At 48.9% G+C, this 18,036-nt stretch overlaps 1 protein-coding gene across 1 annotated transcript in view; it reads left to right on the forward strand.

Moving 5' to 3' along the window:
- Positions 1–17,777, forward strand: part of CLCN1 (chloride voltage-gated channel 1) — an 85,802-nt gene extending 68,025 nt beyond the window's left edge. The window contains exons 17-23 of the mRNA XM_056848584.1: positions 3,395–3,597; positions 6,157–6,262; positions 7,433–7,509; positions 8,838–8,876; positions 11,196–11,300; positions 14,370–14,456; positions 17,374–17,777. Of these exons, the coding sequence (XP_056704562.1) occupies positions 3,395–3,597; positions 6,157–6,262; positions 7,433–7,509; positions 8,838–8,876; positions 11,196–11,300; positions 14,370–14,456; positions 17,374–17,766 (1,010 nt within the window). The 3' untranslated portion in view covers positions 17,767–17,777. The remainder of the gene's footprint in view (positions 1–3,394; positions 3,598–6,156; positions 6,263–7,432; positions 7,510–8,837; positions 8,877–11,195; positions 11,301–14,369; positions 14,457–17,373) is intronic.
- The last annotated feature ends 259 nt before the right edge of the window (positions 17,778–18,036 follow it).

Here is an 18,036-nt window from a genome sequence, read left to right on the forward strand (position 1 = left end):
ACTGAATCAGACCCTTGGTCCATCGAAGTCAGTATTGTCTATTCAGACAGGCAGTGGCTCTCCAGGGTCTCAGGCAGACAGATGGCGTGGTGTAGTGGTTAAGAGCAGTGGAGTCTGATCTGGAGAACCAGGTTTGATTCCCCACTCCTGCACACGAAGCCCGCTGGGTGACCTTGGGCTAGTCACAGTTCTATTAAGTGCTGTCTCAGCCCCACCTACCTCACAGGGTGTCTGGTGGGGAGGGGAAGGGAAGGACAGTGTAAGTCAGTTTGATTCTGCCTTAAGTGGTAGAGAAAGTTGACACATAAAAACCAACTCTTCTTCTTCTTCTTCTTCTTCTTCTTCTTCTTCTTCTTCTTCTTCTTCTTCTTCTTCTTCTTCTCATTACTTACTTGCCTAGTCTCTTTAATTGGAGATGCCGAGGACTGAACCTGGGTCCTTCTGTATGCCCAACCAAGTGGCATTTATGTCATATCCGGCCCTTGTAACAAATGAGTTTGACACCCCTGCCCTAGAATATACTCCATTCTCCTCCAAGCCTTCCTGTTGTGAAGGAGGACTTGTAAGGGGGAGGTAGTCAAGCTGTCCTTTAGGGAAGATTGCCCACCAGGGCCGGTCTGCTCCTTGACAAGCCCCTTGACAAGCTGTCCCAAACGTGGTTTGAAAAGGACTTGTGGGGAAAGTTAGCCTTCTCAAAGAGCCTTCCATAGGAAGGCAGGTTAGGGAATGTGGAACTTCTCCATTTATCTATGGTTTTTTTAATTTCATTTCTTTATGAAATTTGTATCTTGCCTTTCTGCCCTTACAAGAGCTACCAAGGCCATTTAAAACATAGATGATAAAATCACATTTTAAAACCATTAAAGGCAACCCCCCTGCCAAACACACATTATTAAAACAATTTTAAAAAACAGAATGAAAAAAAAAACAGGGTTAAAATATGAACAAAACAGAGCGAACAGACGTACAAAACATAAAAACATCGGTTAGGAAGGAGGGATCATTGAGGGAAAGCCGAACGAAACAAAAAAAGTCTTCGCCCAGTAGTGGAAGCTGGCAACAGAAGGGGTAGGCTCTACACCCGTGTTGGCGAACCTATGGCACGGGTGCCACTTCCGGCACGCGTAGCCCTTTCTGCCGGCACGCACTGTTCCTCCAAGCCGCTGGCCTTTCCGGCTCTGCCCCACCCCGGATGGGGGAGGCTGTAGCCCAGGGGTGGGGAACCTCCGACATCATTGGCGGTGGCCCCGGACTCTCCCACAGAAGCTGCCGCCATTGCCGCCGCTGGAGCGTGCGCGGCCAGCCAGGCGGGTGGGAGAGCGGGGAACAGATGCCGAGCACTCACACTCGGCATGGCCGGCGGCTTCTCCGGCGCCCTCTGGGCCTGTGCGGGCGGAGGGGCATGGCTGGTCGGTGGGTGCGAAGGAGGAGCCCTCTGCCCCACCCTGCTCGCCTCTCACAAGCCTGCCGCCGAGCCCCACCGAGTGGCAAATCCAAGGCAAAACCTCCCATGCATAAATGGCCTCTTTCTTTTTCTGTCTCCCTCTGTCCTTTTCTTTCTCTCCCTTGCTCCATTTCTTTCTCCCTTTCTCTCTCTTTTTCTTTCTTTCTCTCCCTCCCTCCCTTCCCTTTCCCCCTCCCTTCCCTTCTTCCCTTCCTTCCTTCCTTCTTTCCCTCCAGCGGCTTCTCCGGCACCCTCTGGGTCTGTGCGGGCGGAGGGGCGTGTAGTCCTATTCCACCTTTGAAGTGCCCACAAGCTATCCTCCAAACACCTTTCCATTTGTCTTGATATGTAGAGAGAAAACACTAAGGAACTAGTTGCCAATCTCCAGGTACTAGCTGGAGATCTGCTATTACAGGTGATCTCCAACCAATAGAGATCAGTTCCCCTGGAAAAAATTGCCACTTTGGCAATTGGACTCTATGGCACTGAAGTCCTTCCTCAAACCCCACCCTCCTCAGGCGCCACCCCAAAAACCTCCCACTCATGGCGAAGAGGAACTTGGCAACCCTAGCCTCTCCCTCTGGGCCCCCTCTGGGGGTGGTATTCAGGTTAAATTGCCGCATTGGCACTCTGCGATAAATAAGTGGGTTTTTGGTTGCAGTTTGGGCACTCGGTCTCTAAAAGGTTCGCCATCACTGCTCTACACTATAGTCTTGGAGAAGTTGAGGGCCATTTACACATGGGAGGTTTTGGCGTGGATTTGCCACTCTCTAGATGCACATTTTCCCCGTCCAAATTCCCAAAACTCAACAATAAGCCCCCATGCAGAGATTTGAGAACTCAGATGGGGAAAATGTGCATCTAGAGAGTGGCCAATCCAAGGCAAAGCCTCCCATGCGTAAATGGCCCTAGAGTGACATCAAATCCCCACTCAGCTCCTTCCGCTCCCCAGTTCCCACCCTCCTCAGGCACCCCCTCCCCCAAATCTCCAGGAATTTCCAAGGTAGATTTGGCAACCCTGCAAGATCATACTTGAACCCAGGCCTGCCATGTAGTTTGTGAAGATCCCTGAGGTATGCAGCTACTAGGGTTGCCAGGTCCCTCTTCGCCACCGGCAGGAGGTTTTTGGGGCGGAGCCTCAGGAGGGAGGGGTTTGGGGAGGGGAGGGACTTTGATGCCATAGAGTCCAACGGCCAAAGCGGGCATTTTCTCCATGGGAACTGATCTCTATCGGCTGGAGATCAGTTGTAATAGCAGAACTGATCTCTATCAGCTGGAGATCAGTTGTAATAGCAGGAGGTTAGCAATCAAAATTAACACCTCTGTACCATTACCTAAGGTTAGAAAATAAGTACAGAAACAAGCTAATGACTATGCATAATAACATTGGTATATTGAATGTAATAAAGCGCTACACAGCCAAACAATTCTACATGACTACAGACTACAGCTTGTATCCCGCTCGGGAACATGGTAACTGTGAACTTGTCTGTGCAACCGTGATAAATGGATATCCTATTGTTGGAATTGATGAAACAGAGAGATTTATGTGGTTGCTACTTTGATCCCTTAAGAGGAGTGATTAAGAATTCCATGAAAGGTATTGAAGCTACTGAAGCTTACATTGTAAAAGTACTTATTTTGACACCAATAATTAAACGGGACTGAGGAAGAACTGAAATGATCGTATCCCTTTCTGTCTTTCTTCAACTGAAGACAGCGACCTTGGATTGATTGTTACTGTACCAGGACTATATAATTCTTCATGTATAATTGTTTGGCTGTGTAGCACTTTATTACATTCAATATACCAATGTTATTATGCATAGTCATTAGCTTGTTTCAGTACCTGGAGGTTGGCAACCCTAGCAGCTACCAAGTCACATGTGTATTAGTCCAACAGCCCTAAATGCTTTCTTTCCCCTACCCCTCCCTCCTCTCTTCTTGCAGAGTCCATGATTCTCTTGGGCTCGGTGGAGCGCCCAGAGCTCCAGGGTCTTCTTCTCAGGCACCTCAGCCCGGAGCGACGTCTGCGCCTTGCCAAGGAGAAGCTCCAGGAGCCAGACGAGGCACCACACGACGAGAGGCCCGCATGGAAGCACGAATCCTTCGCTTTTGTGGACGAGGACGAGGATGAAGAGGAGAAGACCGAAGTGAGGAAGGGGTGGGAGAGGACCAGAGCGGGGAAGGGTGAAAGGAAAAGTTTAAAAGATGGAGCGAAGGGAAGAAGGAAGGGAAAGGGAACTGACTGTAACGTCGTGGTTAAGAAGAGGAGATGCAGGCCTTCTGATGTTTGCTTCCAGTCTCACCTCATAGGTAGGGTTGCCAACTTCCAGGTGGTGGCTGGAGATCTCCAGCTATTACAACTGACCTCCAGACAACAGAGAAACTGGCCGCTTTGGCAATTGGACTCCCTCCCCTCCCCAAACCCACCCTCCTCAGGCTTCACCCCCCAAATCTCCAGGTATGTCCCAACCCGGAGCTGGCAACCCTACTCATAGCCAAGCTGGCCTCTGCCTAAATCCCCCATCTGGCCTACCTGACAGGTAGGGTTGCCAGCCTCCAGGTGGCGGCGGGCGATCTCCTGCTACTACAACTGATCTCCAGCCGATAGAGATCAGTTCCCCTGGAGAAAATGGCCGCTTTGGCCATTGGACTCTATGGCATTGAAGTCCCTCCCCTCCCAAACCCCGCCCTCCTCAGGCTCCGCCCCAAAAACCTCCTGCCGGTTGCAAAGAGGGACCTGGCCACCCTACTGACAGGGCCTGTTTAAAGGTTACTGAAGTGATATATTGGGCGAAAACGGATGATCGCTTCAGCCTCCTTTATTCCCTGTTTCAGCCAGGATTAAGTCAGGATCAAACGCACGTTCAGCAAAATGCATGTGTTCGATCCTGGCTAAATCCTGGCTGAAACAGGGAATAAAGGAGGCTAAAGCGACCATGCATTTTCACCCATTATTTCTCTCAGTCTCTCTCTTTTTCTCTCCCCCCTCCATGTTCTCCATAAAGTATTTCTGAGGTGGTATACAACATTATTGTATTCATTTATGTTGATGTTTTTGTCCTGCTTTTTGGGAGGCAAGGTAGCAGGGTGTATAGGGCTGCCAACTGCAAGGTAGTAGCAGGAGATCTCCTGCTAATTCAACTGATCTTCAGCCGATAGAGATCAGTTCCCCTGGAGAAAAATGGCCGCTTTGGCAATTGGACTCTATGGCGTTGAAATCCCTCCTTCCCCAAACCCCGTCCTCCTCAGGCTGCGCCCCCCAAAATCTCCCGTTGGTGGTGAAGAGGGACCTGGAAACCCTAATGGTGTAGCCCAATCTTATCATATCTCAGGAGCTAAGCAGGGTTGGCACTTGGATGGGAGACCACCAAGGCTCTGCAGAGGAAGGCAACGGCAAACCACCTCTGCTTTTCAGTTTCCTTGAAAGCCCCTTCCTGGGGTCACCCTAAGTCAGCCTAAACTTGACCGCTCCTGCATGCATACGTATACTGCTTTTCTCCCCAATGGGGACCCAAAGGGGCTTACAGAAACACCACAACAGTTTAAATAAATTTAAACTAAACTGTTTAGATTTAAACAGACAAGCATGAAGAGTGGATTGCAAATAAAGGAAACGAATACAATAATATAAACAGAGCAAACGAATATGATAAATAAATATATAAATAATAAATAATAAAATAATATAAACAGCCAGTGTCATCCTGTGCTGGTCTTGGATCCACAGGGTTAGTTCACACAGGGCCACAGTCATGGGCTGAGAACCTACAGCAGGGGTGGGGAACCTTTTTTCCGCCAAGGGCCATTGGATATTTATAGGATTATTCGCGGGCCATTCGCCCCTTCTGCCCCCAGCCCTCTTGTAGTACAGAGGGAATACGTTTCTCCATGGCCCGGGTGGGAAAGGGTTAACACAGTTTCTTGGGCGGCCCTAGCAGCTACATAGCTAATAACTCTTCTGTAAAGGGGGAAAAGGTTCCTTTTCTTGGCAAAACAAACTCACATCTGCCTTGAATAGAGGCTATTCTTGTCCTTGGGAGGGGGCGGATCGCCAGTCTTAAATCCTTCTGAGCTAGAGATCTGCCAGGACCCATGAAGGGCCAGACCAAATGACTTCGCGGGCCTTATATGGCCCCCGGGCCTGACGTTCCCCACCCGACCAACAGCCAATGCCTTTGGCCCCTGGCATAAAGCTCATGCCTGGGGCCACGCCCGGTAGGGATGCCGGCTCCGGGTTGGGAAATACCTGGAAATTTGGGAAGGTGGAGCCTGAGGAGGGCAGGGTTTGGGGAGGGACATAGAGTCCAATTGCCAAAGCAGCCATTTCCTCCAGGGGAACTGATCTCTGTTGCCTGGAGATCAGCTGTAATAGTGGGAGATCGCCAGCTAGTACCTGGAGGCTGGCAACCCTAATGCTCAGACTTTGAGCACTTGCAAGAAGAAGGGAGACAGAAGCTCCACCTAGATGTTCCACAACATTCCCCACATTTCATTAAAACAACAAAACAAATATAATGCTAAAAGTGAGCAGCATAAAATCAAGAAAAGCAGCAACAGAATAATTACAAACAGAAATGAAGGGTGGGTTGAGAAGAAAAAAGAAAGCAACGATGAGCCCTGTTGTAGAGGAAAGTGCTAAGTAAGAGCTAAATGCGGTTTTTCTAGGAAAATGCTGAAGCTTGTTCCCTTTCCCTTTCCCTCAATAGCTGCCTCGTCTACCCCCATTAGCCTCTTGTCACCCAGAAGAACCTAATGGCCCTGTGACTCCTCGCAAGCCTTTGCCAGAGACACCAGCTCCTCAGGAAACTGCAGGTACGGACATTGGGGGGGGGGACATTCCAGCCAGGGCTTAGAGATCTAACTACCCTTACCACTAGGGGATAGGGTGGGACACGGAAAAGTCTGGAACCCTCTCTCTAGGAAGATTCAGCTGTCCCCTCCTGTTTCAATCTTCCATCAGACTTTTTGATTTTGTTTGCCAACGTGGCGTAGTGGTTAAGAGCGGCGGACTCTCTGGGGAACCAGGTTTGATTCCCCTCTCCTCCACATGAGCGGCGGACTCTAATCTGGAGAACTAGGTTGGTTTCCCCACTCCCTCACATGAAGCCAGCTGGGTGGCCTTGGGCTAGTCACAGATCTCTTAGAGCTCTCTCAGCCCCCCCTACCTCAGGGGGTGTCTGTTGTGGGGAGACGAAGGCAATTGTAAGCCAGTTTGAGACTCCTTAAAGGTAGAGAAAATCTGGGTATAAAAACCAACTCTTCTCCTCCCTCTTCTTCTTCTCCCTCTTCCTCTTCTTCTTCTTCTTCCTCCTCCTCCTCCTCTTCTTCTTCCTCTTCCTCCTCCTTCCTTGTATTTTAATTATTGTTCTCATTATGTTTTAGTATGTGTACTTTAGCTTGATTTTAATTCTTTTAATTCTTTTTTTTGTTTTGTTGTAAAAACGTGATTTCATTCGGTGTGTTTTAATTTGTTAGCTGCTTTGGTGGCCCTTGTGAGGGCAGAAAGGTGGGGTATAAATGTTGTAAAATAAAATCTATAGAAAATAGAAAGGGAGGAGAGACCAGGCATTGTGTGGCTAGAGAGCGGACAAGGATCACTGATCCTTTGTGAATTACCTTGACAGTGGTCGTTCGGAGGAAAGCAGGAACACATGGAGACGGTGCCTCTGTACGTATACAGAGTGCATTTCTACTACCACTGAGTACTTGCAACTCAATTTTTGGGAAATGCCTGGAGATTTTCGGGGTGGAGCCTGAGGAGGGCCGGGTTTGGGAGGGAAGAGGCTTCAGTGGGGTATAATGCCATAGATTGTACCTTCCAAAGAAGCCATTTTCTGCAGGTGAACTGATCTCTGTCACCTGGAGGCCAGTTGTAATCTCAGGAGATCTCCAGCTACCACCTGGAGGTTGGCAAGACAAGGGAAATGGCTACTTGAAAGTCTGGTCTCCCGCACATTTCCTTTTTTCTCTTCTTTCCCACAGTCCAGAGATGCTGGCGCCTGACACGGCAGCTCCTGTGCTTTTACCACCCTCCGCCTCAACCAGAGCTGGCTGAGCAGGTGAGGAATCAGAAAAACTCTCCTGGGCCCAACTAAGCTTGAAAGGGAAGGCTGATTATTACAGGGGAGAAGCGAAGGACCAAACTAGAAACGTCTCTGGGACATCCATGAAAAGCAGCTCCCCCCTCCTCCTCCTGCATCTTGTTAGATGCCAAGAAAGCCATTCAGTTTCTTCTTTGAGGGCATTTTCTCATACAGGGAAGGAGGTGTGGCTCAGTGGGAGAGCATCTGCTTTGCATGCAGAAGGTCCCAGGTTCAATCCCCAGGATATCCAGTTTAAAAGGATCTAGTAGTAGGAAAGGCCTCTGCTTGAGACCCTGGAGAGCTACTGCCAGTCTCAATAGACAAGGCTGACCTATATAAACCAAGGGTCTGACTCAAGATAAAGCACCTTCATGGATCTCCTATTGCAGCCTTTCTCTTTCCATTCCCTTGTATGAGACAAAATAAAAGAAGCTATACAATTAAACCCCCAAGGCTCTAGGTCCGGAGGAGGAGATCTTTGGAGAGAATTTAGCCTGGACCCGATTGAATTATACTAGTGCAGGCAGTAGTTTGTGCTGGCTGATGAGGCTAGGCAGGCTAGCGGCGGAAATGTTACTCTGCTTGCTAAGATTCACTGGATGTTGTCTACACATTTTCAAGCTTCTTTTGGGCTAGAAATGGGATTCGTTTATTTTAACGAAGGCAGAAATGCTCAGGGAGTTTGATTCTGCACCCCGTACCAAAGATATGTTTTCTCCGCATTTGTGTGGAAGCTAGAGCTATCAGAAATCTTCGTCATCATGATTTAAACAATCGTTTTGCAGGAAAAGGCATGTTTTCTTTGTTTGTAAGTGATCCGTTTGATTCAGAGGCCCTGGGACAAAATGCTGCTTCTAAGATGGCCATCTGCAGTTTGTACAAATAATTGTAACAACAATAATTAACTTAGAAAATTTTATCCAATTGATCAGGGTGATTTTCCCCCCGTCGGTCAAAAGAGTTTTAGTCAACTTACCTAACTGGTTAAGCACCTAAATGTTGCAGCCCTAGCAGAATTACTGAACATGCTTATCCCTGGATATTGGGGTTATAGCGAGGGCTTTTGGGGGTCAGGGGCTTTTGTCCCAGGACTCTGCTCGATCACGTTTGAAGCCTTCCTCCAGCCAAAAAGGAAGAAATGCATCTATCAGAGGAAGGCTCCTTGAGCTGTGGGAACGCTTCTAGGCTCGGCTCAGCAGAGTAGTCGGATGAAAGCCACCATTTCTTCTGCTGGAGGGTCTCATCTAGCATTAAGGTGTCGCCTCTTTGTTCTGATCATGGGTTTGGTTTTCGATCCCCCTCAGGATTCGACGGACCTTGTCGACACCATGAAGCCAGAGGAGGTAAGTCTGGAAAAGCTGATACCAGAGAGCCAACTGGAACCCCCTCCCCAAAAATCTGGGGTGGTTTACAATCGAAAAATAATCACAATCCTCTTTCTTGTCAACTAACGGTTGGACCCTTTTGCTTTCCGATCCTGCAAGCAGGGACTGCCCGTGGGGAGTCCGTGCCTAAGGTGGAAATGCTACCACTCCATTAAAAGAGTTATAATACATTTTATAGCTGACACGATTCAGCTTTAGTTTCCTTAGGGGTTTAGAGCAGGGGTGTCAAACATAAGGCCCGGGGGCTGGATCCGGCCCCTTGTAAGCTCTTATCTGGCCCATGAGCCAGCCAAAGTAGCCACCACCCCACTGACTCTCAATCTGGGCTGGGGAGGCCTGGCCCGGTCCGACCAAGTGACGTTTGTGTCACATCCAACCCTTGTAACAGTTGAGTTCGACACCCCTGGTTTAGAGGATGTCTCATAGCCAAACTTGAGGGAAGGCAGGGGAGGTCTCTTTTCTGTTTATTGAAAATGGAACACGTAGGTGAGGTGGGGTTGTCCGCACCAGGTTGAGGAATTTCGGGAAATTTGAGGATGGATCCTTAGGAGGGACCGCAGCAGGGTGTCATGCCATAGAGTCAACCCTCCAAAGTAGCCATTCCTGGGAACTGATCTCAGTAATCTGGAGATGTTGTAATTCTGGGAGATCTCCAGGCTTCACCTGGAGGTTATGCAGAAAAACGGCACTTATGGCAAAAAAGCATAGAACGACTAAAGGCTTAACCATGAAATTCAATATAATGTAAACACATACATTCAAGCACAAAAATTGACAACAATGCCCATTGAAGACAACTGGCAATCCAGCGACGATCAATCATAATTCCACAGAACATATGTTCCTGAACCAAGGCATGTAGCCATCTAATACAAGCGGATGGCGAGTCTACGTAGAGTTGAAAAAGCTAATGCGAAATAGGACTCAATACCCTTATTCTTGGCATTCTTGGACTTTATCTATTTCTTTATGTCTTCAATGGACATTGTTGTCAATTTTTGTGCTTGCATGTATGTGTTTACATTATATTGAATTTCATGGTTAAGCCTTTAGTAGTTCTATGCTTTTTTGCCATAAGTGCCGTTTTTCTGCATGACCTCCTATCTTGGGCACTAGTTTTTGTAGTTTGATTTCTTCACCTGAAGGTTGGCAACCCCTAGGTTGAGGGGAACTAAACCATTGCCCCTTGTCTGGCTTTTCTTCATTACTTGAAGTATTTTTCCCCCGTCATTTCATTCTTGGAGTCAGGCTGGGAAGGGGAAAATGGTTCAAATAATGGAAGGCCTTGAGGTAAGGAGGAAGTCAGGGTTTAAACACCCTTCACCCATGTCCTGTGCTTGAGGAAAACAAACACTTTTCTCTCTCTGCTGTCTATGTAAGTGGGTGGACAAATAGATCCCCCCCTGTCTTCTCCCATTTGGGCCCACGTGGTTGGGGAATAGGGTTGTCAACTCCGGGTTAGGAAATACCAGGGTATTTTGGAGGTGGGGAGGAGGGCAGGGTTTGGGGAGGGGAGGGACTTCAATTGGGTATAATGCCATAGAGTCCACCTTCCAAAGCAGCCATTTTCTCCAGGTGAGCTGATCTCTGTTGCCTGGAAATCAGTTGTAATAGCAGGAGATCGCCAGCCGCCACCAACTTGGAAGGGGACACGTTCTTGGAGGAGATGGATATTCATGGCTACTAGTCAAAATGATACTAGTCATGATGCATACCTATTCTCTCCAGGATCAGAGGAGCATGCCTGTTATATTAGGTGCTGTGGAACACAGGCAGGATGGTACTGCTGCAGCCGTCTTGTTTATGGGCTTCCTAGAGGCACCTGGTTGGCGACTATGTGAACAGACTGCTGGACTTGATGGGCCTTGGTCTGATCCAGCAGGGCCTTCTTATGAGTTTAGCAACCCTATTGGTGGATAATGAGTTAAGCCAAAGGCTTCATGGGGAAGAAGGTTTCTGAGGAGGCGTTTTGAGTTGCGAGAGCAAGTTCCATACATAAGAAGCAGCGAGAGGAAATGGGTCAGAGTTACAATGTCCATGTTGGAAGAAAAGGGAGCGAAGGGCGCTTAATCCCCCTCTCAGGGGCAGCTCCCGAGAAGCCGCTGCTCCCCTAGTGACATCAACAGAGCCGTAGCATGCAAGCACTTGGAAGGGGGAACCTGTTAGGAGTGGCACCCTGAGGGCAGAGATTCTGTGGTCCGTGGGACCAGGTAGGAGTGCAAAGTCTCTCTCTGTGTGAGTGTGTGTGTGTGTGTGAACCCTTCTTTCTTGTGTCAGATAGAAGCTTGGGAGGAGGAGGAGTTGGAGAAAGAGGTGTGCTTCAATAGCTGCCGCATAGACCCTTCTCCCTTTCAGCTGGTGGAGAGAACATCCCTGCATAAGGTGAGTGTCTGCTCTGCCCCTTTCTGTCTATCTCTGCACTCCTTTGCCCTGGTCCCCTAATTCGTCTTCCTGCTCTCACTCTGGGGTCCTTGTGTCTCTCCCAAGTCTGAATTTGCTAAGTCGAAAGTTCATGAGATTTGCCTTGTTTCCCTTTTGCTACGGCGTGCCTTGTGCTTCCCAGCATGGTGTAGTGGTTAAGAGCGGTGGTTTGGAGCGGTGGACTCTAATCTGGAGAACCTGGTTTGATTCCCCACTTCTCCACATGAGCGGCGGAGGCTAATCTGGTGAACCGGGTTGGTTTCCCCACTCCTCCATATTAAGCCAGCTGGATGACCTTGGGCTAGTCACAGCTCTCTTAGAGTCCCTTTTATGCAGGGACGTTTCCATGCGGTTACCCTCACCGGCTACTTTGGGGCCTCCTTTTAATTATGCATGCCTTTCCCACCTGTCAGAGGTAGGGCTGTTGAAAAAAACATTCGGTAAAGTTCAGCTTCGGCAAAATTAGGCCCTTTTAAATTCGGGACGTGCCAAAGTCCGAACTCCCCCGCTTCGGATCCGCGATATTCGGCGCGAGATCCGGAGTTCGGGGGGAAATTCGGCCCCCCGCAGGCCTTCACGGGTCTTCCATGAAGGCGCGCAGGGGGCTCTTTAAACAGACCTGCGCCTTGCAGCTGGAAGGCGCAGATCTGTTTAAAGGGCCCCCCGTACGCCTTCAGGGAAGCCCCGTGAAGGCCTGCGGGGGATGGGGGAAACAGATTTGCACCTTCCAGCTGGAAGGCGCAATCTGTTTAAAGGGCCCCCCGTGCGCCTTCAGAGAAGCCCCGTGAAGGCGCGTGGGGGGGTCTTTAAAGGCGGGAAAAGGCAGGTTCGGGAACGCCGAACCTGCCAAATGTATTCAGCGATTGCCCCGAACTTGCTGAATTCGGCGCGTCCTTTTCCCGCCTTTTTTTCCGTTCGGTTCCATCCGAACCAGAAACCGCCAAATTGGGGGAAATTCAGTTCGGGACAAACCGAATCGACAGCCCTAGTCAGAGGTCACCTTGCTCTCCCCGTGTGTTTTGCCCGCATTTTCCAGATTCTGGCTAAAACAGCATCTGGAAAACACAGGCAAAACACACGGGGAGAGCGAGGCGAGGAAAAGGTATGCATAATCAAAAGGAAGCCCCAAAGCAGTCAGCGGGGATTACTGCGGGGAAACGTCCCTGCATAAAATCCCTATAGTGGAGGTTTATTGGATTTTCATCAACTGAAAAAAACGAGCTGGATTAACTGAGCAGCAGGTTGCTTTTTAATGCAAATGCTTGGTGGGGAACAAGCCGGCCATACTTGGGTTTCATTTATTTTGACGAAAACATTGGCGTGTTCCCTGTCTCTCCGCTCTGCTGAGTGTGAAGCCTTCCACCAGAATTAGAGAGTTACCCTGGAAGACATCTCCTTCTACCAGCACACTTCACTGAGCGACGTGGTACAAAACGAGCTGTAACCTCAGGTTTGCCTTCCATAATTGTATAATCGATGACTTCTTATCTCACTTCAGCTTGTTCTCAGTACCAACAAAACATTAACTTGTTGGGTAGGTGGAATCTCTGTTCCTATAGTTCACATAGTTAAATTGTGGAACTCCCTGCCCCAGGATGTGGTGATGGCTGCCAATTTGGAAGGCTTTAAGAGGGAAATGGACATGTTCATGGAGGAGAGGGGTATTCAAGGCTACTAGTTTAAATTGATACTAGTCATGAAGCATACCTATTCTCTCCAGGATCAGAGGAACATGCCTATTATATTAGGTGCTGTGGAACACAGGCAGAATAATGCTGCTGCAGTTGTCTTGTTTGGGGTCTTCCTGGAGGCACCTGGTTGGCCACTGTTGGGAACAAACTGCTGGACTTGATGGGCCTTGGTCTGATCCAGCATGGCCTTTCCTGTGTTCTTATGTCTTGATTGGGGGCTTCCTGGAGGCACCTGGTTGGCCACTGTTGGGAAGAAACTGCTGGACTTGATGGGCCTTGGTCTGATCCAGCATGGCCTTTCCTGTGTTTGCATGTCTTGTTTGGGGGCTTCCTGGAGGCACCTGGTTGGCCGCTGTTGGGAACAAACTGCTGGACTTGATGGGCCTTGGTCTGATCCAGCATGGCCTTTCCTGTGTTCTCATGTCTTGTTTGGGGGCTTCCTGGAGGCACCTGGTTGGCCACTGTTGGGAAGAAACTGCTGGACTTGATGGGCCTTGGTCTGATCCAGCAGGGCTTTTCTTATGTTCTTATGTTAATGTTTGGACCCATCAGAGGGATCATGCCTCTGCTGTTCTCCGAGTTCCTGCTTAGGGTTGTCAACTTTGGTTGGGAATTTCCTGGTGATTTGGGGGCAGTATCTGGGGAGGGTGGAATTTAGGGAGTGGATGGAGCTCGGGGGGATGGGACATTATGCCATAGAGTCCACCCACCAAAGCTGCCACTTTCTCCAAGGGAGCTGATATGTAGTCTTGATATTAGTTGTAATTAGGGTTACCAGCTCAGGGTTGGGAATTACCTGGAGATTTTGTGGGTGGAGCTTGAGGAGGGCAGGGTTTGGAGAGGGGAGGGACTTCAATGGGGTATAATACCATATAGTCCACCTTCCAAAGCAGCCATTTTCTCCAGGTAAAATAATATCTATTGCCTGGAGATCAGATGTAACAGCGGGAGATCTCCAGCCACCACCTGGAGAAGGGTTGCCAGCTCCAGGTTTGGAAATACATGGAGATTTTGGGGGTGGAGTCTGAGGAGGGCGAGGTTTGGAGAGGGAGGGACTTCAATGCCATACAGTCCAATGGCCAAAGTGGCCATTTTCTCCAGGGGAACTGATTTCTATCACCTGGAGATCAATTGTAATAGCAAGAGATCTCCAGCCACAACCTGGAGGCTGGCTAACCTAGTTGTAATGCCGGGATAACTCAGGCTCCTCTGGAGGCTGGCAGCCGTATAAAATTTTTCCTTGTTTGTGTCCAGTATTTGCCATAGGCAGCTTTGGTATGAGTTTGAAGTAATCCATTTCTTTTTCTTTTCTCCTGTCTCCCACCTCTCTCCCTTCCAGACACATACCTTGTTCTCTTTGCTGGGCCTCACCCATGCCTACGTAACCAGCATGGGGAAGCTGAAAGGCGTGATTGCGTTGCCAGAGGTAAATGAAACCTTGCTAGCCCGATATCCAGCTCTTTATTCTTTGTCAACGAGTTTTCCCATCAGTTGGGAAAAGCCAAGCGGAGCAGAAGGTTCCAGTTTTGTACTCGGTATGGTTTGAGACAGGGGAAACCAAAGGGGATGAGCTAACACTATCTAAGATAACAATCAATAAATCTATTTTTATTATTATTATAATGTTTTCTTCACGTTTGTTGATGTTACACGCATCCTGAAACACTGGACACCATATATGAGGTGTGAGCCAGGAGCCATGTTTTAAGACACAGGGGGAAAAACGCATGGTTGCTTTATCCTCCTTTAATCCCTGTTTTAGCCAGGCTTGAACGCACATTAGGCGAAACGCATGGGCTCGATCCTGGATGAATCCTGGCTGAAATAAGGACGAACTATTTTAACATAAAGCCACACAGAATAAAAGGCTTTTATATATCTTTTACCTTGTACAACATTTGTGTATATGTCAAGATGTGTATTGTAAAATTGTGTATGTATAGGGTTGCCGGGTTCCTCTTCAACACCGGCGGGAGGTTTCTGGGGTGGAGCCTGAGGAGGGCGGGGTTTGGGGAAGGAAGGGACTTCAATGCCATAGAGTCCAATTGCCGAGGCGGCTATTTTCTCCAGGTGAACCGATCTCTGTCGTCTGGAGATCAGTTGTAAGAGCAGGAGATCTCCAGCTAGTACCTGGAGGTTGGCAATCCCATGTATGTATGACCACTGAGGAAGGCCTATAAAAGGCCATAACGCGTCTGGTCAGATTTTGGTCATTTTATGTACTAACATCATACAATCATAGGGTTGGAAGGGACCACCACGGTCATCTAGTCCAACCCCCTGCCCAATGCAGGAAATTAACAACTACCTCCCCCCCACGTCCCCAGAGACCCCAACCCTCCCCCCACCATGTAGGATCCCACAATCAAAGCACTCCTGACAGATGGCCGTCCATCCTCTGCTTAAAGACCTCCAAAGACGGGGACTCCACTACCCTCCAAGGCAGCGCATTCCACCATTGAACCGCCCTCACCATCAGGAAGTTCTTCCTAATGTTTAGGTGGAATCGCTTTTCTCTTAGTTTAAATCCATTACTCCGTGTCTTAGTCTCTAAAGCAACAGAGAACAAGCTAGTTCCTTCATCAACATGACATCCCTTCAAATATTTAAACATGGCTATCATGTCTCCCCTCAACCTTCTCTTCTCCAAACTAAACAAGCCCAACTCCCTACATCTCTCCTCATAGGGCATCAACTGTTGTGCGTTGGTAATATTTGTAAGTATGTTTGTGCGTTTTAGGAAGCCTGTATTTTAGGCCCTGTGTTTTTAAACGCATGTGTGCACAATATATAATAAACATAGATTTATTGGTTGTTATATTAGATAGTGTTAGCTCAACCCCTTTGGTTGCCCCTGACTTTTAGGTTGAGTTTCTTGGTCCCCTTTTTCTTCAGTGGTTTGAAACAGGCGATAATATATTCAAAGAGAACTGAAGGTGGTACGGCAAAGGCCCCCCTTCTCGGTGTGTGCACCCTTTTCTTTCGTTCCATTGTTGCTTCTGGTCAAACAAGTTCTGCAGATTCTTGAACAAAATTAAAAAAAAAATGTTTGAAATTTGCTCACCAGAAGTGGAAGTGGGATGACCTTCCATATTTCATCTCATTCGAATCATCTTCAGCTCTTTGGAAATAATAATACCTATCTGTTTCTAGGCTCGGCTTTCTTTGTTGGTTATCCAGACTGTCTGTACTGGTCTGGTCCCCCACCCCTCTTTCCGTGATGGACAAACCATCTGGCAATTTTGTGCCCTGAGACATGTCCGTATTACAAACCTGTATCGATTTTGTAATAGTTTACCCCCAAAAGAATCCTGAGGATTATATTTTAGTCAGGGCGCTGAGAATTCTCCATAAGAGGTTGCTTGCCCTCAGAGCTTGCTATGATGAGAAATTATAGCTACATGCAGGGGCCTGCGAGACTTGCAGGAGGGGAATATCAGGCTCCCCCACACCATCACCGAGCTTGACACTGCTCCAAGCCTCCAGAGCTGCCTCTTGGCCTGGCAGTGGCGATGTCCAGGAGCCATTCCAGACCCGGGATGGCTCCTGGACACGCTGCAGGCGAGCCCTGAGCAGCTTCCCAGACTCTGCTGCCACTGGGGATTTAACCCCCCCAAGTTTTTTTTTAGTTTTCAGATTTTTCTGCTAACCTAGGGGGTTTCCCAGGTTTGCAGAACTATCCGTTTATAATCACCGTGGCCCCAATCTGTGGATTTAGATATCCGCAGTGGGCCATGCTTGACTATTAGAATATAAGATTAAATCACCTGAGTCAGTGGTATAAGTATGTCCCAGAAGTGATTACTTCTGTAGACCATTCTTTGTGTGGATATTTATAATCTGTTTTCCCAATAACTGATTTGTTTAGCCATTTTCTTCCCCTCAGAAGAAACTATAGTTAGGCATCAGGAACGAAACAAATTGTGTGGTGGACTCTTTCTGGTCTCCCTAGTGTCTGTTTAGGAAACCTCATGGCGCAGAGTGGTAAGCTGCAATACTGGAGTCCAAAGCTCTGCTCACGACCGGAGTTTGATCCCGACGGAAGTCGGTTTCAGGTAGCCGGCTCAAGGTGGACTCAGCCTTTCCATCCTTCCGAGGTCGGTAAAATGAGGACCCGGCTTGCTGAGGGTAAAGAGAAGACGACTGGGGAAGGCACTGGCAAACCACCCCGCAAACATAGTCTGCCTAGTAAATGTCAGAATGTGACATCACTGCATGGGTCAGTAAGGACCCGGTGCTTGCACAGGGGACTACCTTTACCTTTTACCTAGTGTCTGTTTACTTAAGGGTGCTCCTGATCCATTCACCTGTTAATTTGTCCTCTCTCTCTCTGAACTTCTAAGCTCCAGAAAGCGATTGAGGGCTCCACGAGCTCTGGCGTCCAGTTGCGCCCTCCCCTCGCCAGCTTCCGTGATGCCACCCAGACCTCAGGCAAGGTGCAGGATAAATGGGCCACACAGTCATGGAGCAAGCCCAACAGCAACATGGCTCCTGAGGGAACCACAGTGGACTTGGAGACGGATACCTCAGTGGCCCCCGGCTGTCCGTACCCACAACCGTCCCCCAGCCCAAAGGACCGGAAAGGGACACGCTCGGTATCGGTGGCCGATATGGAACTGGAGGAAATGGAGCGGGCCGGCCCAGCTGCTGAGAACATCTCAGACATCCTGAAGGACCTCGACCTGCGCTCCTCGGACCTGACTGAGGATGAGGAGGATGAAGATGTCCCGCTATAATTGTATAGGGAAGGGGGCCCTCCCCACTCCCTTCATCGAGCTACTCATGCTTCACTTGCGCTTTAGGGGGGAGTCCTGTCCTGCCCTTGTGGAGGGTGACCCGTGCCGGAGGACTTTGGCTAAGCGGACTGGCTCTCTCTTCTGCCTCTTTCGACGTGTGGAGGGGGGTATATGGGAGGAACCTGGGCTGGAGAAACCGGGGAATATCTCCTCTCCTTGTGCCCTCCTTTGGAAATGGCGATGAAATGTATGTGCAGCGCTCCGCAGGGC

Source organism: Euleptes europaea, chromosome 4 (genome assembly GCF_029931775.1).
Source record: "Euleptes europaea isolate rEulEur1 chromosome 4, rEulEur1.hap1, whole genome shotgun sequence".
Taxonomy (NCBI): Eukaryota; Metazoa; Chordata; class Lepidosauria; order Squamata; family Sphaerodactylidae; genus Euleptes; species Euleptes europaea.